This window comes from Microtus oregoni, unplaced genomic scaffold (assembly GCF_018167655.1).
Source record: "Microtus oregoni isolate MIOR12 unplaced genomic scaffold, Mior012 000001F_ref0000356, whole genome shotgun sequence".
In the NCBI taxonomy this organism is placed as follows: domain Eukaryota; kingdom Metazoa; phylum Chordata; class Mammalia; order Rodentia; family Cricetidae; genus Microtus; species Microtus oregoni.
Genome location: NW_024543060.1, coordinates 23,698,349 through 23,723,569, shown reverse-complemented (window position 1 = coordinate 23,723,569; position 25,221 = coordinate 23,698,349). Strand labels below are relative to the sequence as shown.

Genomic DNA, 25,221 nt, shown 5'->3' with positions numbered 1-25,221 from the left:
ATGGTCCTGAAATAAGAATTTCATTTCCTGTTGTTGGAAGCATGCAAGAGCCTTTTCGACTCCAGCTTGTGTTCTTAAAGCCACGGGTACCACCCCGGCTGTTCTTCTATGATTTTGTTCCATAGATAGTCTCATGAGTACCTTATCTCTGCTGCTGAATTTCAGGCACACTGAGGACAAATGGGAGATCTCCAGTGTTGTGTATCATTCTCCAGCGGGCAGAGTGGGGCCCAGGAAATGATTATGAAATATATTTTGTATGTGGTTCTGTAAACATAACAATGCCACAAAGTCTATAGTGAGAAGAGGGGACAGTATGGAGAGAGGACACTCTGATAAATCACTTTCATCATTTCTTTCATTGAAATGATTTTATTTAATCATAAAGGCCAAAGTTCTAAATTAGGCCAGTAAATCTGAAATAGATATAAGACAAGGGGAATGTGTGTGTGTGTGTGTGTGTGTGTGTGTGTGTGTGTGTGTGTAGGGTTCTTTCTTCTACTCTAAATGTATGTTCTGAAAATAAGGGCTGCGGATTGAATTTCTTCTGCAAATTGTTTATCCTGGAAATCCCTTTCTCCGCAGCACAACTCGGGGCACTAAGCAGCTACTGCAGCATATCAGTCTCGGCCTCAGTGAATCATCCCGAGAGATTACAATTGTGAGGCTCCAGAGCTTGAAAGATATTAACATTCTAGGATGATGCTTTTATTTATTTATTTATTTTTTTACTGGAAAGAAGCTGATGTAATTTGACCTTAAAATATGAAAATGTGATCTTCCATTCAGACCAAAGAGGCTCAGTATATCAGAGCACATTTCCTGTAAATACCCCGTGTGTGTTCCACAGGATGTAGTTTTCATGGTCCCTCAGTGAAACTTAAACCATGTTTGCTCAGAAATGTGGTTTTTGCTTTCCAGAATCTCCTGAAGCCTTAAAAAGAATTTAGGAACACAAGCCACACTTTGCATGTAATCTGCCATTGAGGTGGCAGTTGTTTTGAGTAAAGAATATTTTCATTTTGTTTAGATACAGATATATTATTATTACAAATAGTAGGTAATATATCTCTACATTTATTATACAAAGTAATATGTAAAATTAAACATGATGTCTATTTAAAGTCTCTATTTAGTACTACGAGATTCTCTTTTCTTGAGGTTGTCCAATGTGATCAGAATGCTCCCATGGTCCAGGTTTAAAACAGCTCATTTCTATTAGGAAGTTGGATGAAAGCAAGGACACCAAAATGTGCTGCTTACTTTGGGACATAAATGACCACAATATCATCTGCAAAGCACAGGACCATGCTGTCATCACGCCTAAACACCTTGCCTCAGATTATTTCAAGCTGAAAAAAAAATTCCACAGGAGTCCAGATCCAACAGTTCTAATATTGAGCCATAGCATGAAAGGTGAAAGTGTGGAGCATTCTTTTCCTGAAGGCTGAGAATTCTGGGCAGTGTTCTCTGTGTGATGGGGTGACAGAAAGCAAATCATATAAATACATTTCAATGACCACTGCCTTTCGAGTCTGTACCTCATATGCAAAGGAAGGGAATGGATACACACACATACACATATATTCCTCATGTTGTATGTATCCATTTCTTTTCTTTGCATATTCTTCACACACATGTATTCACACACACATATACACACACATGTGAGTGGCATGTGAGTGGTAAATGAATATGGGATTGTGTGCCTGTCTCTGCCTCCCAAGTGCTGGAAATAAAAACCTGTGCCACCACTGCCAGGCTGCAACTCTCTTTTAAAGTGAATTTTCTTTGTCAGTAAACTAGAATTAGTACTCTGTCTTCTTTTTTTAAGCTACCTGTGTTAAATGAGCTAATATATAGGAAGTGTGACCTGAAACTGTGTCTTCCACTTCTGGCTCTCTGCTCTTGTCTCCTGGACACGTATCCAATTACCCACTTACACTGTTCTCTGCTTGGTACTTGTCAAGATTACGTCAATTATTTTTTTCCCTCAATCACTTAGCATAGTGCTATATCAATAACAATCTCTCAAAACAGATTTCCTTTTGATTAAACAAGCAATGAGAATGAAAGAGAATTCAGAAAAGGAACCACAACCTAAAACCTGCTTAGAAGTCACTGCCATGAAAAGATACAGTAATACTGATAAACATTTAGGTGCTGTGCTGCAAAGCTTTCCTGCCTCAGTGATACCCTGGAACCTGGGGAAGGCAAAAATGACTTTTAAAAACCTACTTTAATTTGTTTTCATCCCCTATTTCTTTTGTTGTCATGTAGCGAGGAAGACTGATTCTCGGGGTCACTGCAAATTGATTTTGTGCTGTGCACTTTAAAGAATTGAAGTAGGTAGGCTCTTAGAGCTTTGTTCACTACTCTTGCTCCTAAGAATTCTCATTTTGATCATTGATTTAATTTTTTCTTTTGGTAATACCTTTTTGAAGTACAAAAAAATCTTAGCAAAAATATTAGCCTTGTGGATAATTGGTAGAGAATTAAATTTTGATGTTATAAAATATATGTGTAGGAATAATATAACCCAAATGATTCTCACAGATGAAGTGTAACAAATATGATTTCTTTCTGATCCTTCTGTTTCAAAATGCTACTAAAATAATAGAAATCTTTGGGTAGTATTTTGTGAAAATTTTAACAATTAGTATGGCGATTAAAGTTCTCAAGATAAGAAGGCATGCACATAGAGTATATTTTATCATTTTGCTATTTGTGTACCTTGAGAAGAATGATTTTAACACTGACCTTCACTTCTTAATTTTTTCCCTTTGTACCGAAGAGGGACGTTTTGTCTGCCTGTTTCAACAATTTATAGCAGAATCCAGCAATCACCTTTATAAATATCAAGATGAATATAAACCTCAGAGGGACCCAGTCTTTAACACCCTGACTTGGTCACTAGGAGACTGATTTCATGAGTGCTTCTTGTCTTGATAGAATATAGCATCTTCCTTTTATAAATCACCATTGTTTTCAGAAACTTTTGTGTTGGGGTGCTGTGTCCCTCCATGCTACCCCCAAACAGAAAATAGACTGTTTGCCCTTTGCTGTGATTTTAGTGTTCACATCTTGGAGAGTAGAGGTTAAACAATTGAAAGAGAAGTGATGGAAAGTAAGAAGGGAAATTTCCCAAAGTGCTAAAAGAAATCATTTCAATTATAAGTGGGAGATGTACACAGTTGATTCATTGATGAAATGGCTTTCCTTACTGTGTGAAAATTAAAGACTCTCTGGACCCAAACTCTTATAATACCCTCAAACAAGACTTCTGCCATGGCATGAAGTCAATTATCTCCATGGCAACCCAAACAAATAGTGAATATTGCTGCAATAGACAAGATGGATAAACGGTGCATCTGAAATTAATTTATGTCTTGGGATCAGATAGTTGAAATGAGAGAACTGGTCCATAAAGTACCCAGGAGAAGCTATTAAAAAAGAAACAAAGTAAGTCCCTTCTTAAGTTTCCAACAGGGCCGAGGTTGAAGCATATAAATCCTGCATGCCTTCCCTTTAAGAAGGAAAACTGTCAATACATCCCCATTTACATGGCCACTTCGAGGATGCCCTCTGTAAATCTCAGGCCTGCCAAAGATTGTTTATTAACAAGCACCTTCAAGACCAATCTCTTAATCTACCCTCTTGTTCAGTTAGATAGTATTTTTCATTATTACATGCATCAGTTCTGAGATGCAGAGATGCCCCTTCAAAGAATAAAGTTCAGAAGATTCTGAGTCAATCAAAGTCTTGTGTTTAAAAGTGGAAGAAGAAAGGAAAAAAAAAAGATATTATTCACTTCCAAATGCGCAGAATCCTCAGAACATCCAGAGAGCTTTAAATTTTTCATTAAGTATAGAAATTAATAACACTAATTAAACTACTGTTTGGAAAATAACTCCAGATAATAAAAGGAACTTTTCAGAAGGAAAAGGAATGCATCTGCTTTTCTGTGTCTGGCTTCTGAAGTCAGGGGGTTCCAGTGGCAAGCCTGCTTTGTGGAAGAACACATCACTTACCCTAAATAGAAAAACAGTAGAACCAGAAGACTGAGCAAGACACAGACCCTGCCTGTTCCTTCCTAGGGCAGAGCAGGCATGTCTGGGTTGTAATCACATTTGATGCTTTAGCTGATCTAAACATCCTCCTCGCAGCAGATCCCACCTCATCCCTGAACCCCCTCAGTCCAGTACGAGTTTCCTCTTCCTCATTCAGTCATTCTTACGGGCAACAGTTTCTTCCTTACATCTCTCACTCATTTTCTTTCGTTCCCAGAAATGTACAACTGGATGATTTTGACAGTTTCTAATGTCCCAGGCTAGATGCTTACCTTCCTTCTTCCTGTGTTTCTTTATCGGTTGGATTTATTTTCCAAAGAGGTCATTTTCATTTTTCATCCATTCAACCAAAACAGAATGGTTTCCTGTTGATTGCGGAATAAACCCCAAATTCCTTTCAGAGGCTTTGATGGTTATCCACCAGCTCACCTTTTCTGCACTCTAGCACAGCTCTGCAAGAGTGCACTCCTATCCATCCATCATCCTAGTCGTTATCACTTACCACAAGTACCTCATGTTTTCCTTTGTGTCCTAACTTGTATAATCTGCATTTATGTACCTGGAAGACCTTCCTCAGAGGCATCTCCTTCTTCCCAATGCAATACGTGCCTGGCAATGTCTTATATATTTTGTTTAAAAATCAAACTCATGCCGGGCGGTGGTGGCGCACGCCTTTAATCCCAGCACTTGGGAGGCAGAGACAGGCGGATCTCTGTGAGTTTGAGACCAGCCTGGTCTACAAGAGCTAATTCCAGGACAGGCTCCAAAACCACAGAGAAACCTGTCTCGAAAAACAAAAAACAAACAAAAAAAATAATAAAATAAAAATAAAAAAAAATAAAAAATCAAACTCAAATATCCATCATAAATACTTGCTAACTCGCTGATCTCAAATTTTCTTTTCCCTGTTAGTTCCAATAGTATTTAATGTCTGCAGGAGGCAGGATAGTCTAAGGATATGTATATGCTCTAGTGTCTGGAACTTCTGATGTGCTACATTGCAGCTGAGCAAGGAATTAAAGTAAATATGCCTTAAAATAGGGAGGTTTTCCTGAATCATATGGATGGTGTCCGCTAGTCACATGCTACTTTATGGGGAACAAACTTCCTCTAGGTATAGTCAACTGCTGCCAAAGGAAAGCCTGAGAAAACACTAAGTGTGAATAATAGTTCAGCCTTAATTTTGCCTTGTGGATCCCACAACAGAGAAACCAAATGTGTTGACTAGAATTTCTGACCCACGGTACTGTGTACTATCCTTTTATTGTTTGGAATCACTGAACTTATAGTAATTGAAAATTTACACAATGTTATGACTATATATTACACAAATTATTGTAGCTATTCAAGACACTTGATTTCAGAATTCATTCAACTGTTTGGGTCTAAATTTTGCTTTAATGCTTACAAACTACATGATCTTGGGCAAATTATTTAATCTCTTATATACTGTAGTTTCTTTATATCTAACAATAAAACTTGTCATTAATTTGTAATAATTTTAGTATTATAATGAATATTATGTGAGATTTCATGCACATAATGACAAAATTAACTGCCCTATACTAACATTCAGTAGTGCTTTGCCTTCTGATTATTCATGTTCATTATATACTTCTAAAAGTAGTTTTTAAGATCCTGATATATGAAGTAGTAGATTACAAATAGCTGTGAATTCTTCATAGTTTTTTTTAAAAGGCCTATTTACTGTCATTTGTATACAGATTGACTTTGCCCATCATTGATTGATGGAACATGGTACCTCAGATTTTGTGGAAGTTTCAAAGGGACTTACAAATTCAGTTATTCTTTGAATTGGTTCAGCCATCATTTGAAAGAGCCCAGAATTAAAGACCATGCAGTAATAAGAAGCCTGATCATCTTTGTCTCTTTAGGCATCTCTACAGAGGCTGCAGACTAGTAACTGTTCAGGCCACTGAAATGTCTATCATGAGTCATGCCATTGTCTTACTAATGCACAGAATCCCAGTGAGATCAGCAGCAGTGCTCTTCATCCCACAGAACCTTGTTATATCATAATTAATTCAGTTTTTAGCCTGTTTTTCGACTTTTTTGGTTTTTTGTAGAAATATAGAGCTAATGCATGAGATTATCTCCTCTCCACTAAAAAAAAAAATCTTTCTAATCTCCTTTACAAAATTCAGACAAGAGCCTAGTGATTTATAAACAATCAAATATTTGAATAAAATTATCACAAATTCCCTTGACTTTTACTGCTTTAATATACCTTGAAAGGAGGCCAGACACTTAGGGATGCCATACACTCACAGGTGAATGGCCATCTACTGGGGTGAAATCAACCTACCACAACGGCCACTTCCACAAAGGAGAGAGATTCCCTGTGGTGGTTTGGACGAGAATGGCCCCCATTGGTTTATATGTTTGAATACTTGGCCCCCAGTTGGTGGAACTGTTTGAGAAGGATTGATAGGTGTTGGTCTTTGTTTGAGGAGATGTATCACTAGGGGTGGGCTTAGAAATTTCAAAAGACTTGTGCCATTCTCTGTGTCTCTGCCTCCACTTTGCAGATAGAGGTGTTAGCTCTCATCTCTTTCTGCTGCCAAGCCTTTGCTCTGCAATCATGCTTTAACCCTCTGAAACTTTAAGCCTTGTGTTAAATACTTTCTTTAATAAGTTGGTTATGGTGTTTTATCACAGCAATAGAAAAGTCACTAAAAATCCCATCCTTTCTTGGCAGCCTGCAACTGTCTATAGGTGTGTGGTCTTGAATCCCTCTCTTACCTATGCTGGGATTTTGACTAGTTTGACCTTTTGCAAATTTTCTGTAATAACAATTGTTCCTGTCAATGCCTGTGCATTTTAGTTTACTTATGTACAAAAATCAGCATTTCTGGGCTGGAGAGATGGCTCAGTGGTTAAGAGCATTGCCTGCTCTTCCAAAGGTCCTGAGTTCAATTCCCAGCAACCACATGGTGGCTCACAACCATCTGAAATGCGATCTGATGCCCTCTTATGGCCTGCAGGCATACACACAGACAGAATATTGTACACATAATAAATAAATAAAATTTTAAAAAACCAGCATTTCCAAGCTCTCTTTCTCATCAGCTCTTACATCCATTCAACTTCCTCTTTCTCCAAATTCCTGGAGCCTTGGATGGTAGAAAGTTGATAGGAGATAATGGTGGATAGATATATATTATATAGATGTATGGAAATTTCAAAGTATAAAAATGTTATTAAAAATAATTTTGGCAATCATATACTTCTTTCAAAAGTAGAATATTTGGCATAAAGCATATAAAAACGTATCACTAAAATAACCAGAAAAATATGTGAGCCATGTATCTTTGATTCATCAATGCCAGTTTTGTGTAAGTCTCTTCCAAATTTCCTCTACATTCTACCACAGAGCCTTCCGGTTTCAATACCTGTGACTAAGAGGCAATAGTTTCTGCATTTGTTCTAAATTTAAAGCAGTTCCCAGAAAATAAAAGGCTACTGTTTGGAGTGATGTAGAAACCATGACCCAGTGATCCCTAGATCAAGTGATTGTGTTTCATGATATGTTCTGTCATGCGTTGGGTCGGAAATTAACTGGTGGTCATTGTTTACCTCCCTTTGTTTATATCATAAAACACATCACAGTTGGGGTTGGCTGGCAATCTCGGCAAGGATAAAAAAAACACGAAATCATTTTAATGAATGGGCCTCTTCTCATACTTTGACTGGTAGCAGTTTCTTTGATGGTGGTGTTTAGCAAATATAGGTTGCCACAGAGTTAGGATATACTAAAGATTTTTCTATCTGCTCAATAAGGGAAAGTAAAAAGACAATTATCTTAATCAAAATTAATCTATACAATGCTTATTGTCTCTTTTGAAATAGGTAATGAGTATAAATTCTTTATTTTCTGGTTTGTTTTACAATTATTGCTTTCTCCTGATGAATGCAGACTCTGACCACAACAGAAAGAGAGTGATTTCTTCCTCTAGAAAGCAACAAGCCCCCACTAATGGGAGGAAGGCAATTGTTTTTGTATACCAACAAAGGTGAATGTGAATTGTGCATGCTCACATATGAGCATGTGCAAAGATGCTGCCCCCGCCTTCTGGATGCTAGACAGTCTTTCTTGGCGCACTGCATTGCCATGCTCTTGAACATCCCTTTAGACTCCGAGTTCTACTGACTGTCTTTCTCTGAGCCTAGACCATGCTGCTGTTTTCCTGGACTAGAAACTAATGATTAACTGTCTTTCAAGGTTGTTGTTGCCATTTTAAAAAGGAAATTGGCTCCCTTAAATGTTCTCTAGTTTCCCTTATGCACAGAGAATGTGCCTTCATAATTCCATGGGATAGAAATACTGTTATTATCACTCAAGGGATCCAAAAACATTGAGGATCTTTAGTTATAAACCGTATTACCGTCTGAGTCACATACTTGAACGCTGTACATAACTCCAGCTCAGTGCAATTCACATAAAAATCTTATAAGTCATTACCAAACATCTCAGACTTTCTTTTTAGAGCAGCATCAACAAAACCAAACCAAACCCGGTCTCCAGGCCACCTGCAAAATGTTAATATAGATTAAATCATATAATACCATGAGGATGTTTCCATAGCCATCTCTCTTAAATTGCTATTAACCAAGGCAAATGAAATTCTTGTCACATTCACCTAGCTTTAAAGATGCAAACACTAGAGATGAAAATGCTCTTGCAAGTGATTTTGCTTTCAGCTCCACGGATCAGAATTATCTATCTTTCACAAGCAACTGGACCATTAGACAAAATAGGTTGTTTTTATTCTTTGCTCTTTACTTTTTTTTTTGGGTGGGGGTGCCTCTCAACTTCCAAATAAATCCACATACATGGAGGCTTATTTTTGCTTATAAATGCCCAGTCATAGTTTGGTTTGTTTCTAATCAGCTTTTCTTAACTTAAATTATCCCAACTGCTCTTTGCCTCTGGGATTTTTTCTTCTCTTACTTCGGTTCCTCTTTCACTCTTGCTCGATCCCTGGCTGGGTGGCTGGCCCCTGACACTCCCCTCTCCTTGTTCTAACTCATTCCCCCTTTCCAGATATCTCCCACTATTTATACTCTCTTCCTGCCAACCCCGCTTATCCTTTCTTCTGCCTCGCTATCGGCCGTTCAGCTCTTTATTTGACCACCAGGTGTTTTAGACAGCCAAAGAATCACAGCTTCAGAGAGTTAAACAAATGCAGCATAAACAAAAGCAGCACATCTTTACATTGTTAAACAAATGGTCCACTGCATAAACAAATGTAACACACATTAAAATAATATTCTACAACAAAAAACAGGTGAGATAAGGGTGTCTGGGATTTGGAACACGGCAATAATTTCTAAGAAGAGGAACAAAGCCAAGGGGATCCCATCATTGTTCCTACCCTGCTGACTACACATTCTGCTGACTCCCATGCTGCAGACTAGAGAGTGTTCAGGTTCTGGTGAAGGGAGGAAGAACTGAGAAAGGGACAGGGGATTCCGCTGGAGATGCAGAGTTCAGGATTTGGAAAAGACGGGTTCCTGAGCTACGGATCCAGCCTCCTTTAGCTGGAAGGAATGATGTGCTGGTTAGTTCCTTATTTGTTTTTTGGTCAGCTTGATGCAATCTAAGGACATCTGGGAAGAGGAAACCTCAACGGAGGAAATGCTCCATCACATTTGTATGTAAGTCTGCGAGGCCACTTTTTTGTTTAATGACTGATTTGAGAGGGTTCAGTACACTCTTGGGGGGGGGGGTACCACCCTTTGACCCTTTGGCAGGTGATCCTGCATTGCATAAGAAAGCAAACTGAGCAAAACTAAATAAGTCATTTCCTTCCCCAAGTTAGTTTTGGTTGGTGTTACATTAAAAGCAATAGAAAGCAAATAAGAGATGACAGCAAACTCAAACACTGATTTAAAGAATACTACTTAATGTAATGTTTAAACTCAGATCTGGAAGGTAGAGAGATGGCTTAGTGGTGAAGAGCACTTTCTTTTCTTTCAGATCCAAGTTTGATATCTAGCAGTCATGATGGTTTGCTCAGAACTACTTTTAACTCCAGATCCAGGGCATTCTTATTGGGAAACTGTACCATCAAGGTGTCTAATAAATTTGTAATTCTAGTCTCTGGGGCCTCTTATGCTCTCTCTGACTTTCTTAGGCACCAGGCACACGTGTGGTATACCAACATGCATGAAGACAAAAAAATGCATATTAAAATACATTAAATTTTAACAAATCAGAAATACTAAAAAATACTCTGAGTCTACATGTCTACAAATTGGCTATGTTCATTTTTCATTAATCCTAGACCTGTCAAAACTTTTTAATTTTTATAAAACTCTCTGCCCAGTTTTGCTTCTTTCTTCATTAGTACGTTTTGTGTCTGTTTTCAGTTTTTGTAATAGTCGTTGTCTATCTCAACTTTACAAAGATTCTCTCCTGTGTTTTCTTCTAGGGGATTTCTTTTTTCATGTATAAAGTCAGATGTATTAGACCACCAGTTAAGTTTTATGCCTGGAATGAGGCAGGAGGACAAGATAGATATTCTGGAGTTTCTTTTGAGGAAATGACGATGTTTCTTGAACAAATTATGTCAGAGGTTCTGTTAAAAGTTGCTTGACTATGTGTGTAGGGGCTTTGGACTCTGTATCATGATATATTTTCTACCTTTATAAATTTTTAATATTGTTTTGACAGAAATCAGATGATGTTATCATTTTACTTTTCTCAATTTCAAAATTATTTTTACTATTTTAAACCTTTCAGGTATAGAAGAGTTAGAAAAATGTTAATTTCTGTTATAATTTTGTACAGGATAATTTAGGGAGAATGGACATTTCAATATATAGGTTTCTAGTTATGAACATAATATAAGAACCTTATATTTCTCTTCGGTTAATTGGGCTTAGATCTTCTTAGATTTCTTTCAGTGATGTTTTGTCATTTTAGTATGTAGAGTTTATAAAATGAGCCTATTCTTATAAATATCATTTTTGATGGCTTACAAATGATCTTCATGTTTTAAATATTTTCTTTTAAAATTAGTTGGTAGTGTGTAGGCATAAAAGTTATTTTTTGCATATTGAACTTTTATCCCATTAGATAACTCAATTAATTTTTTCTTTGTGTTTTGGGATAGGGTTTCATTGTGTAGTCCTAGCTGTCCTGGTCCTAGCTGTCCTTGGATTCACTCTGTAGACTAGGCAGGTTGACCTCGAACTCCCAGAGATCTGCCTGCCTCTGCCCCCAGAGTGCTGGGATTAAAGGCACAAGCCATCACTGTCACAGCTAAATAAATTGATTAATGCAGCAATTTGTGTATAGTGATCACATAATCTGAAAACAAAGGCATTTTTTACCTCTGCACTTATCCTTTTAAACATTTATGTTTTCTGTCTATCTCCCTTTTTCCCTCTTTTTCTCCCTTTCTTCTTACCTCTAGTCAGTCTCTTCAATTGCTTCTTTCCACCTGCAATATTCAGGAGCTTTTATTTCTGTTACATTGTGTAGATGGACATTTCTGTCCCTCCTGGTCCTGCAGCCATTCAGTCTCAAAGAAACACACAGAGGCTTATATTAATTATCAACTGTTTGGCCCATTAGGTTGGGTTTATTACTAACAAGCTCTTACAACTTAAATTAACCCATAATACTTATCTCTGTTTAGCTACATAGATTAGTACCTTTTCCCAGTGCAATATTTTCATCTTGCTTCCTTTGTGTCTGGGTAGCAACTGCAGACTGAGCTTTACCTCTTCCCAGCCCCACCTATACTTTCTGTCTGACTACTGGCCAATCAGCATTTTACTAAACCAATACAAGTGATAAATCTTTACAGGGTACAAGAGCATTATCCCACAGCAACATTGCATATGCTGTGCAATCCATTGTTTTGTTTTATTACAACCACTCATCCCTTCCCTTCTTCCCTTTCTTTCTCTTTTCTTCTCCCCTTTCTTTCCCTTCCCTTCCCTTCCCTTCCCTTCCCTTCCCTTCCCTTCCCTTCCCTTCCCTTCTTCCCTTTCCTTCTCTGCTCCTCTCCCCTCCCTCCCCTCCTTCCCCTTTTCTTCCTTTCCCATTTCTTCCCTTTCTAGAACATACTTTTCTGTAGCTCTCTGAACACACACACACACACACACACACACACACACACAATAGATTCTTTCAGATCTATGTTTGCTAAACATATGGACCATCTAGAGTATGTTTTTTTAATAGCTTTTTTTTTTTACTGAATATGACTCACATTTTCACGTTTTTGTACAGACGTGAATATATAGCAATCATTTTGGATAATGCATTACAAAGCCTCTGAAGATTACTGGGTTTATCTGAAAACTATTTGTATGTCGTTCTGTTATCCCTATCTTCTATAACTTTAGTCTTAGGTATAGTTTTTATTAGGGAGATGTCTGGACAACCAAAGCATTTTCCAGACCTTGTAATTTGATGGAATTGAACTTCTGAACTCTATCTTCTTGTAGATTTTGTTAAGCTCCTGCATCTGACTTTGCTGTCTGTGTCTGGAGTCAGACATCACTCTTTCAAAAGCAGTGTTTTATTTTCCTGGAGACTATCCAAGGTATTAACATTTTAACATGTGAAACTTAGTCACTAATGTTACACCTTGTACCTTATAGCACCTGTATGCTGTATGACATCTTACATGGCCATACAGAGCACAGTCCTTAGCTACACATTCATGAGGAGCCTGGTTCAAACTCTTTGAGTCTCATCTCCATGTGATCTATTCTGGAGTCCTTTTAATCATATATTTCATGTACTTTATGTGTCTCCACTCTGATTATTTAGTGAAGACAAATTCTGAATATCATGAAGTGAACTTTAGTCCAAACAGAAATCCATCTTCACCAGAGGGGTAGACAGCTGGCAGGGTCTGAGGCTCCGAAGCTTTTTTGATCAGGATCTTGCACTGTGTGTGGACAGTCTCTGAACACAGTTGTTGTATAGGCTTATTCATGACAGGAGCACTGATTTAGAGCCAATTATTCCTTCATTGTTAGAAATCATGGTACTAGTTAAGTGATACCTATGGAAGAGCCCTTTTGCATATACTGACCATAGTGGTTTTTAAATTTCTCCAGTACTGTATTCCTTACCTCAAACTTTGTTCGCAATAATATCTGTAAATCTTAATGAAGGACAATATAAAAATAGATACGTGTATATGTGTGATGATCATATCAAGGCTGTAGGGTTTCTGTTTCCTCAAACTTAAAATCTTTTTTATGTATTGGGAACATTCATTCTTTGGTCATTTTGAAGTATACAGGTGCTGTGGTCAATAGTTACCCTATTGTGCCATGAAAAACAAGAGCTAATTCTTTGTTGCCCACCTCTGCTTTGGGGCCTCTTACCTTACTTCTTCCAATTCTTCTACCTCTCTGTCCTTTGATAGCAACTATTATTCTTTTCTTCTTTGAGGCCAACTACCTATTTCCAGAATCGAGTGAGGATCTGTATTGTTTGCTTTACAATGTCTTCTGACTTGTTTCCCTAAACAATGCCTTCCATTTCTATCCATGTTGCTGACAATGTCAGAATTTTGTATTTTCAAGGTAGAATAATATTTGATTTTGCATATATGCCGGACTTTCTCTGTTTATCATTTATTGATGAATACCTTGTTTGATTCTGTGGGTTATGTATTATGAATGATACTGTCATAGATATAGGAGTGTATGTAACATTTTAATATAATGAGTACATCTCATTTGATCATATACATAGCAGTACGATAGTTATCTTTCCATTTCTATATTTTCTTTCTTCTTCTTTTTTCTTTCTTTTTTATTGCTTGTTTGTTTTTCCAAGAAAAGGCTTCTCTGTAGCTTTGGAGCCTGTCTTGGAACTTGCTCTATAGACCAAGCTGGCCTCAAACTCACAGATTTCTGCCTGTTTCTGCCTCACAAGTGTTGGGATTAAAAGGTTGCACCACTACTAGCAGCTATTGCCCATTTCTCATTGGTAAGATTTACAATAATGTATTAAACAGGTGAAAATAAGTACTTAAAATGGATACATAGGTTTTAGATTGGAGATATGATTTTTAAACACACATCATTCCTGCGTATCATTAAAAGCCAAAATATGAGTAAAATGTACTGGCAAAGGTTTGGAAGTTCGGAGTCTCATATATTACTTCTAAGCTGCCTATGCATGTGTTTTCCCACACAAAAGTGCCTTCTGTGATATGCAGAGCACATGTGATAGCACATTCCTCAAAAGAGCAATGTGCTATTGATTCTGCAATCCACTTTCAAGTTGCTGTCACTTCTGAATTTTGATGTAGGTACCTCAGGGGGACAAATGTGCAGACAGTGTCATTGTGCTCTGACCACCATCTGGTACACTGCAATTACAAGATGTCAGGGACCTTAAAGATACATTCAAAATTTCAAAAATGATATTAAAATGTTGTGGGACTGTTCACCTTAGAATAATAAAGAATTTGGTTTTTTAAACTTGATATGCTAAAAATTAGAAATCAGTTACTAAATAAAAAAGATTTCTCTACAAACTCACTGGCATATTTGGGGATTTTTTTTTCTTATAAAGATACATCACAGCTTTTCCTTTTTTAATTTTTGTGATGATTTGAATAGATATGGTCCCTATAGACTCATGTATTTGAATTCTTGGCCCATAGGGACTGGAACACTATTAAGAAGTGTGTCCTTGATGGAGTAGGTGTGACGTTTCTAGAGGTTTGTCCTTGTTGGAGTAGGTGTGACCTTGTTAGAGGAAGTGTGTCACTGTGAGGTGAGCTTTGAGTTCATATATGCTCAAGTCACACCCAGTGTATCAGTTCACTCTCTGTTGTTTGAAAATTAAGATGTACATCTCCAGCTCCTTCTCCAGCACTCTCCCTTTCTGCATGGTGCTGTAAGCCAGTACCAATTAATGCTTTCCTTTAGAAGATTTGCTGTGATCATGCTGTCTCTTCAAAGCAATAGAAACCCTAAGACAGAAGTGGTGTGGTCCAGTACTTCTTCACTATCCTCCCTTTCCTTCATTTTGGAATGGTAATGTATATTCTGTGCCATTATATGTTTGAAGTATGTGATCTACTTTTTAAATTTTATTTTTATATGTGATTACAGTTAGGCGATTGCATGAATCTCAGAAGAGACTTTGGACTTTTAAACATTGTTGAGACTCTGAGAGATTGCAGGAACTTTGAAATTGGACTAACTGTGGTGGTTTGAGTAGCTTTGGCCCCCTGTTTGACTCATCTGTTTGGATGCTTGGCCCATAGGGACTGGCACCCTTAGGAGGTGGGTCCTTGTTGGAGGAGGTGTGACACTGTGGAGGTGGACTTTGAGGTTATATATGCTCAAGCCATTCCCAGTGTATCAGTTCACTCTTTGCTGCCTGCAGATTATTTTGCAGAACTCTCATCTACTTCTCCAGCACCATATGTGCCTAAATGTTACTATATTTCCTGCCATGATGATAATGGACTAAACCTCCAAAACTGGAAACCAGCACCAATTATTTTCCCTTGTAAGAGTTGCCATGATCATGATGTCTCTTCACAGCAAGAGACACCCTAATACAATTTTGTTTTTTTTTTAATTTTATCCTATTATTTTTATTTTATTCCTATATTTTCCTTCCCTCTTTTTTACCATACACGTCCTTTGCATATATATTATGACTTCCAGTTTAGTGTTCTATAGGATTTCTGAGTGTGCAAACAAGTGCATCTCTTTTCCTTGTGTCTTCTCTTGGGCTCTTTTCGTTCAGTTTGTTTGTTTTGCCCAATTCTCATGTGTTAAGTTTGGTTTTTTATCATGTTGTATTGTGTTACATTGAATTATTATCCCTTAGGAGCCTGCTTGTTTCCTAATGAGAGACAGAAGGGAGTTGGATCTGGCTGAGAGAGGGAGTGGGGAGGAACTGGGATGAGTAGAGAGAGGGGAAACCATAAACAGGATATATTATGTGAGAAAAAAACTATTTTCAAAAGAAAGAGATAAGGGAAGAGAGTCAACTGAAAAAAATAGAAAATGAGGTATCACTTCATATATACTAAAATAAATCTTTATATCTATTAGAAAGGCATATAGTACCAAATAAAATTGGGTTGGGAGATCCAGGACCATCTGTCCTCTGAGCACAGGTACTTCCTGAACTCCCAACCTATGATTAAGTCAGTTATGCCCAATGAACTCATTATAAGTTCAAAATATAGTATGTTGAATCTGTCTTTAATCTTCCTGACCAACACAACCACCACAGTTTAGATTAGCTCACTCTACATGTGCTCAGAATGTTTAGCTAGTATAGTAATAAAAATCACTTAACACAAAGCCCATTTCATAACAAAATGTTCAATGTCTCATTTGATTTAATAGATTTATCACTGAAAGTAAAAAGGATTTCTTTTTATATGATAGAGATTGTATTTCATATAAGTCTAGAATATATCTCTTAATATTTAATACAGTATTTAATTTAATCATTTGCAGTTTTATTAATTTTAGTTAATAGGAAATAAATGTTAACTATTAGTGTCAATACAAAAAATAGACAAAAAAGGTCCCTTTTATTTACAAATGTCTATTTTCTGACAAGATTTCAGGAGGAGTTGAATTCCTAGGTTGGGTATCAATAGCTACCTATTTCGTGGTGTTTTTAATAAGTGTGTTGGCATTGTTCTGTGGGCTTTCTTTTTTTTTTTTTTAAAGATTTGTTTATTTATTGTGTACACAGTGTTCAGCCTCCATGTATGCCTTCAGGCCAGAAGAGGGCACCAGATCTCATTACAGATGGTTGTGAGCCACCATGTGGTTGCTGGGAATCTAACTCAGGACCTCCGGAAGAGCAGTCAGTGCTCTTAACCTCTGAGCCATCTCTCCAGCCCTCTGTTGGCTTACATTAGAACTTTTTTGACCACTTGAATTGAAGTGATTACAGGTTTTTCAACTCCATCAGTAAATTGCACTGGCATGTTCAGGGATCATTGACAAGTCCAGGAACAAGCTGACACACTGACAGCTCTTCAGGAACATGATCACTTTTTCTTCTGTGAGTTCAAGTTTCATCATATTGAAAGTCAGGGTTATTTGAACCCAACATGATTAACCCAGCTCTTGCTATTAATTCAATTATGTGCTTTCATTAAGTTGAACAGAATTTGATGAAATAAAACTTTCATAGAATAATCTTCCCTTACCTACTCTCGTCCTTCCTTCCTTCCTTCCTTCCTTCCTTCCTTCCCTCCTTCCTCCTTTGTTCCCTCCCTCCCTCCCCCTCTCCCCCTTCCTCCTTCCCTCCTTCTCTCTGCCTTTCTTTCTACCTTTTTTTCTTTCTGGGAGGCCTTGAATGCGGTCCTTCCACTAGCACAAATTATATAGTTGAGTTTCCCACATCAACCATGTGTCAGCATATTCTGGGATACAATGGGTAAGCCCTGGTCTGGGAAAATTACCTACATAATCATATCTCCTCTGCCTGTTTAGTATTAGAATAATTTTCTTATAAAAATTAAGTCAAAGGGCTGGAGAGATGTCTCAGTTGTTATGAACACAAAATGCCCTTCCAGAGGACTGGAATTTGGTTCCTAACATCCTTATCAGATGGTTAACAACCACCTCTAGTTCTGGATCCAGGGGATCCAATACCCACTTTGAGGTTCTGTGGGTACTCCCTTATATGTGTACATATCTACACTCATGTGCATATAACAAAAATATTTAAAAATTAAGATATATCAGAAGAATTAGCATGATTTAAAAATTGAATATTTTCAAAGTCCAAGTGTGCTATTCTGCGGATGTCTGGGTTTCAAAAATTGTCATCTGTGTAAGCTTAACAATCAGCATGATTCTGTTAAGAAATGGAGCTTCAGAGAGGGGATTTGACCATGGTGTTGCTGTGGGACAATGGTCTGTATTATATTTTAAAGAAATGCTGATTGTCCAGTAGCCAGACAGGAAGTATAGGTGGGACAACCAGACAGGAAGTAGATGCGGGTCAATGAGAACAGGAGAATTCTGGGAAGAAGGAAGTCCTAGTTGGCAGTCCTGACCCAGTCACAGAAGAAGCAAGATGTGACTGCCTCACTGAATAAGGTACTGAGTCACATGGCTAGCATAGACAAGAAGAATGGGCTAATCTAAGAGTTAATAAGAAGCCTGAGCTAATGGGCCAATCAGTTTATAACTAATGTAGACCTCTGTGTGATTTCTTTGGGACTTAAAGATTGCGGAAAATGGGCAGGACAGAAACCCCAGTCAACAATGGTGGAGGAACTGATTGTTCAGTATTTTATTAAAAGGAAAAGGTCCTAAAAGCTAACTTATTTCTCCCGTATTGACATACAGATAGAAGATGCCATCTGTGAATCAGTAAGTGGACACACACTAGACACAGAGCTTCTCAGTTCTTTTGCCTTGGGCTTATCATCCTTCAGAACCATGCAAAATAAATATCTATTGCTTATAAACTATAAGTGCAAAAGACAAGATCTCTTGAGTAAATTGGGAGCATGGGGACCTTGGGAGAGGGTTGAAGGGGAGAGGAGAGGCAGGGAGGGGAGCAGAGAAAAATGTAGAGCTCAATAAAAATCAATAAAAAATAAACTATACGTGTTATATAATTTTATTGTTTGTAAGAAACTGTGAGGCAGTGTCTACAGATTTGAGATCTATGAGAAGCAGAAAGAATCCTGGACTTACACTGACTCTTAGTAGTCTTCAGTCTGTCCCCTCTGGTTCAAAGGGGGCCATCCCTACAGGTGAGTGGTTGTAGAAAGATGAATGAAAGCCCAGTCGGGGAACAAGCTCAGAGAAAAAGCCTTTGCCCTACATGTAAATTCATTTATGAAGATGTATATTTTGGTTGAAAAAAGCACTTAGTGATTTTATGTTTGAATGAGTCGAATTTCTAATTCACTGGCATTTTGGTGACCTTCCTTGATTACATTGAATAAGAGAGTTGCTGTCATACTCCTAAGATAGTAGCATGCTTTGAAAATCATATATATTTCTTTCTATAATTGTTTTGTTTTTTGAAATTGTGATTATATAATTTTCTCCCTTTCCTCTTCTCCTTCCAATTATTTCTATACCTTCTGCTTGCTCTCTCTCAACATAGTCTCTTTTTAAAATGACTGATATATATATACTATGTAACACATATGTTTTATATATATGCCTAAATACATACTACATATACATGAATATTGAAATACATAAATACAACTTTCTCAGTTAATATAAAATAAGTAGAAACAAAAAGAAAACAAAGAACATACTTATGGTCAATACCACACCAATAGTAAAGATGAGACACACACAGCCATACAATCCAGAAGACCCCACCCTCAAGCCTACCTGTCCCCATTAACTTCCTGTGTGAGCTTAGAGCAAACATTCATATTGATTCAAGTCAATTTCTGTTTTTTAAATCTGTAAATAAGAAATTTATGCCAGGTCCGGGCTTCCGCCGCCATACGCGCTCGCAGTGCTTAGTTATGGCAGAGAATGACGTTGACAACGAGCTCTTAGACTACGAAGATGATGAAGTGGAGACAGTGGCTGGGGGAGATGGCACCGAAGCACCTGCCAAGAAAGACGTCAAGGACTCCTACGTCTCCATCCACAGCTCCGGCTTCCGAGACTTCCTGCTCAAGCCAGAGCTGCTCCGGGCCATTGTAGACTGTGGCTTTGAGCATCCATCAGAAGTTCAGCACGAATGCATCCCTCAGGCCATTCTGGGGATGGATGTCCTGTGCCAGGCCAAGTCGGGCATGGGGAAGACAGCAGTGTTTGTCCTGGCCACACTGCAGCAGCTGGAGCCAATCACTGGGCAGGTGTCTGTGCTGGTGATGTGTCACACTAGGGAGTTGGCCTTTCAGATCAGCAAGGAGTACGAGCGCTTCTCAAAGTACATGCCGAACGCCAAGGTGGCAGTGTTTTTTGGCGGTCTGTCTATCAAGAAGGATGAAGAGGTGCTGAAGAAGAACTGCCCACACATCGTCGTGGGGACTCCCGGCCGAATTCTAGCCCTGGCTCGAAATAAGAGCCTGAACCTCAAGCACATTAAACACTTTATCTTGGACGAGTGTGACAAGATGCTTGAACAGCTCGACATGCGTCGGGATGTCCAGGAAATCTTTCGCATGACCCCCCATGAGAAGCAGGTCATGATGTTCAATGCCACCTTGAGCAAAGAGATCCGGCCAGTCTGCCACAAGTTCATGGAAGATCCTATGGAGATCTTCGTGGATGACGAGACCAAGTTGACGCTGCACGGGTTGCAGCAATACTACGTGAAATTGAAGGACAATGAGAAGAACCGGAAGTTTTTTGATCTTCTCGATGTCCTCGAGTTCAACCAGGTGGTGATCTTTGAGAAGTCCGTGCAGTGCTGCATTGCCCTGGCCCAGCTTCTAGTGGAGCAGAACTTCCCAGCCATTGCGATCCACCGTGGGATGCCCCAGGAGGAGAGGCCCTCTCGGTATCAGCAGTTCGAGGATTTCCAGCGGCGGATTCTTGTGGCTACCAACCTGTTTGGCCGAGGCATGGACATTGAACGTGTGAACATCGCCTTCAACTATGACATGCCAGAGGACTCGGACACCTACCTGCACCAGGTGGCCAGGGCAGGCCGGTTTGGCACCAAGGGCTTGGCTATCACATTTGTGTCAGATGAGAATGATGCTAAGATCCTCAATGACGTGCAGGACCACTTTGAGGTGAACATCAGTGAACTACCTGATGAGATTGACATCTCCTCCTATATTGAGCAGACGCAGTAGAGAAATCACCCAGTCTGGAGTGTGGCCGTCTCTTGAGTTAGAAGAGGACACCAGGGATCAGGGTGGAGACACCACTGTCCCCCGCCCCTGCCAGCCCTCACCCTATCCTGCCCATGCTTCCCTCTGTCACCACCACTCCTGCACCTGTTCCTGATTTATCAGAGTTGTTGTTTGTTTGTTTTTAACAAAACTAAGTATGAAACTGCAAAAAAAAAAAGAAAGAAATCTATGCCAGATACCTTAGATGTCTTTTTATCCCTGAAAAAAAATTAGCTTCTGTGGCACGTTTGCAGCTGTGTAAGTCCAGTTCTAGTATTTTCAAGAGTACTCCAATGAGACAAATCCATACCAAGACCAGGTATGAAAATGCTTCTCATCTTTAAATTATTACTGCCTCTCACTTCCTACAGCATTGGTAAATGGAGACAATCTTTTTGTAAGATATAACATTTCTCCTTGATTATTTCACACCTTTTTAAAGTTTCAAAATATTTTTTTCAAGAGCACAAAATTTAAGATTTGTATCTCTGTGTGTGTGTGGTGTGCGCATATGTGCACAGGTGCCCATAACTGTGTGCAGAGTTTTGAGGAGGGTGTCTGGTGTCCTCCTCTATCACTCTTGACTTTATTCCGTGAAGCAGGGTTTCTTCCTGAATCTGGAGCTTGGATTTGGCTATGCATATGGCAGCCAGCAAGCTGCAGCTATCCACTTCTCTTGGCTTTCCTCAGTGCTAGGATTGCAGGTGCCTATGAGACCACACCCAGCTTGTTACAAGGATGTTGGGATTGTAGGTGCCCATGAGACCATGCCCATCTTATTACAAGGATGCTGGGATTGCAGGTGCCTATGAGACCACACCCAGCACATATTATAAGGATACTGGGATTGTAGGTGCCTATGAGGCCACGCCCAGCTTGTTACAAGGATGTTGGGATTGTAGGTGCCCATGAGACCATGCCCAGTTTATTACAAGGATGCTGTGATTGCAGGTGCCTATGGGACCATGCCCATCTTATTACAAGGATGCTGGGATTTCAGGTGCCTATGAGACCATGCCTGCTGTATTACAAGGCTGCTGGGATTGCAAGTCTTCATGGATGTTTATCAAGAGCTATAATCCATGAAGCAATATCTCTAACCCCTTCAAATTTTCTTCAAGATAAAGAAGGTGGGGTGTTACATGTGACAGAGCTAAGATATATTTAAAAGGTTCTAAAACAGATGAATCCTATGTAGGAATGTTGGCATTGATCTCTATTCTCTCTTTAAATCTTTCTCATACTAGAATACATTTCAAACTTCCCCTGTTAGATGTCTTGTCACTAATGTCACTCAAGTACTTGATAGCTCAATCTCAACATGCTTACACCCTATTCATTTTATTGTCCCACTAATATCCCCCGGTTTTAATAATGCTTAGTTTTGGATAGACATCTATCCCAGTGACATGATTGTGTAATACACTGATATGTAACCTTACAACCATCTCTATTCTGGCCAGTTAAGTTTACTCTGACAAAAGAAAAAAACATCTGGGCTGTCAACTACATAGACTTTAACCAGCTACTTCTCACAGAAAGTATAAATACTAACATATTACAAAGCTGAGAGGTCCATAGACCTTGCCAACACTACCTCACTGAGCTCTCAGGAGCAGTGACTTCTGTTCACCTTCAAACCCTTATGTCTAAGCTCAGAGCCCTGTGTTTTACAAAGGTTTTATCTTCACTCTGCCAGTGCTCTGCCCGGCTCTTATCTCAGTAGAGAGAGTCTGTGCTGTGTCCCACTGGCATCCCAAGAAGGCGTAAGAAGAAACTCTATGCTTGGGTCATGTGTGTCGTTGTTTAATCAGAACTTTAAAATGCATTATTTTGTTTGGTTAGCTTTACACAGTATTTTGCATGTAATTTGCTATTGGACAATATATCAAATGCTAGATATTTTTATAGAACTGTATGAGTTTGAATATTTTGTGTCCTTGTATGTACAAGAGAAGAAAACACTGATTAAAATAAATTATAGTAATTTCTTTTCTCATCATATATGTCTATATATGATGTCTTTTGTAATATGTATTAATAATTACATATATTGAAAGACCCTCAGAGTGGCCCTTCCCTCAGGAGGAGACCCCTAACCCAAGGAACAGTCGAGACCACAGGCTGTAATTAGCAAGAGGTTTATTGGGTGGGCACAGGTACCTGTGGGCAGCAAAATCCTTTCGGAGGACTTGTGCGCCTGCAGGCTGGGAGAAGGTCTTTTTATAGGAAAAGGGTGGCAAAAGCAGAAGCAATGCATGGTTACAGGGATCTCATTGGTCAGTTCGAATGAGGCGATGGGTTCATTTAGGGGACAAGTTCCCCGGAGACATGAAGGTCTGATAATAATAGCAGACTTGGCCCTATCTAGGGTACATGTAGTTTTTCCCAGAACTGTTCGTTCCCCTCCTAGGCCTGGTATCTGACCACAGATATCCTGTTTGACCACCTAGGAGTACTGACTTTACCTTGAACTTACATTTATTTGTGTGAAGGCTTTGCAAAATGGCATTTCAGCAGCTAAACTGGGGTCTTTCAATATATACATGTATAAAACTGAACACCTCAATATTACCAGTCTTGAACATATGGAACAGTGCCTATTTTCTCATAATTTTTATTTGAATTAGGTCACAGAATTTATAGTTAATTTCCAATCATTTTTTGGCAATGTTTGTTGCTTCTATTTCCAGAAGATAAAGCATGTTGCAAGAATAAGCTATTTCTGAATTGTTCTGTGTTTTTATATTTTATTAACCTAACCCCATATTTATCTTTAGGTGTTTATGTCTAAGTGATCTAATAAAATTTTTGAGAGAACTATTGCATGTGTTTGTCTGTTGTTTTACAGCAGCATCCGTTCCTAATCAAGGTGATAGACTCAACAGGACCCACACAGGTCATAGGAATATTCATGTTGAGAAAGAACCTTTTGGGGCATTTGATAGATTTCCTGTTTTGCTGGTGAGTGTCTTCCATTAAAGGGGTGACAAAACATTATGGCTGGTAAATAACACAGATTAGGACTGAGACTAATATGCATTTTAGATATAATCTCAGACCGGCTATTCACAGAGCTTTGTGTATTTTTAAAATGGCTTATTCAGTTATGGCATTCATTATGAGGAACATGGACCAATGAAAAGACAGGGTAGAGGAATGACTCTCCTTAGAGAAGCATGAAAAAATTATGAAACATTGTTTGACCTTAAACCTAGATTAAGCTAGTCCAGCCTGTGGAAGCTTCAATGGCTTATGGAAATCTCCTTGGTAGTTTGTCTAACTTCCTCTAAAACAAGAACTACTGAAAGCCTCCATCCTCCATTCTAACCATTGCCAGAGTTTAGAAAATAATTTCTTTGTGGTTTTGCCTGAAGCCATTACTTTTCTGAACTCAAAGATTATGTCCTGAATAGCAATAATCTATGGATCTGTAAAAGCAGCTCCTACCTGAATCATTCCAAAAAGCCAGTTTCTGAAGCTACGATTGTCGTTTATCAGAAACACCAGACATGAACTCTATAAAGATTGTGCACGTGTGTGTGTGCATGTGTGTGTGTGTGGTGTGTACTCAAGTGTGTGGTCGGCAATGAAATGAGAACAATACTTTTAAAGACTTTCTTGTAATAAATACTTAATTAGAAAATTTTAGAGTTCATTTTGGTCTTAGGGGAAGTGCATGGACAAAAAATAAGCCCCCAAATAGTTGAATTCTTTTAGAACTTAAATTATTCTTAAGGTTTTTGTCAAATGATTTTGTCCTTTAATTACAAGAACAATTTTTAACATAGGGTAAATCCTGTGAGGTACCATTTAGTTCATTGTGGTAGTAATTTAAGAATTGGTCCCCTGGTGACTTGACAGATTTCACACTATTTTTCAAAGTGCCAAAACTTGTATTCAGACACAGAGAAAACCTGGGATATAATCTACGTGAACTTTCTTACAAAGAGACTATAATTACTGACCTACAAAACTTAGGTTTCTGTAGGTGTTATCAATGCCACCTCACTGGGCTCTCAGGAACAGTGACCTCTTTTCACCTGAAAGCCATTATGCTTGAGCCCTGTGTTTTAGAGGGCTTCACCACCACTGTGCTAGTGCACTGGTGGGCTCTTATCTCAGCAGAGAGAACCCCTGCCTGTGCCCTTACAGCTTTTCAAGAGGCAAAGAGAAGACACCCTGATCATGTCAGAGATTTTCAGAATTCCAAAACCTTAACACAGTCTCAGGGAAGAAAATGTATGAACAAGGCAAAACACATCCACATAGCCAAGCCTTGTAATACCACCCCCAACTCCCCACCCCTGCCAGATCTGTGC

General features: G+C 38.7%; 1 protein-coding gene and 1 pseudogene across 1 annotated transcript; one reads left to right on the top strand and one right to left on the bottom strand.

Moving 5' to 3' along the window:
* Positions 1–17,408: 17,408 nt before the first annotated feature.
* LOC121464873 lies at positions 17,409–17,561 on the bottom strand (annotated as a pseudogene).
* Positions 17,562–19,573: 2,012 nt separating this feature from the next.
* On the top strand, positions 19,574–20,974 carry LOC121462865 (spliceosome RNA helicase DDX39B-like). Its single transcript, XM_041674831.1, has one exon. It carries the CDS (start codon positions 19,574–19,576, stop codon positions 20,858–20,860), a length of 1,287 nt encoding a protein of 428 aa, XP_041530765.1. The 3' UTR covers positions 20,861–20,974.
* Positions 20,975–25,221: the final 4,247 nt, after the last annotated feature.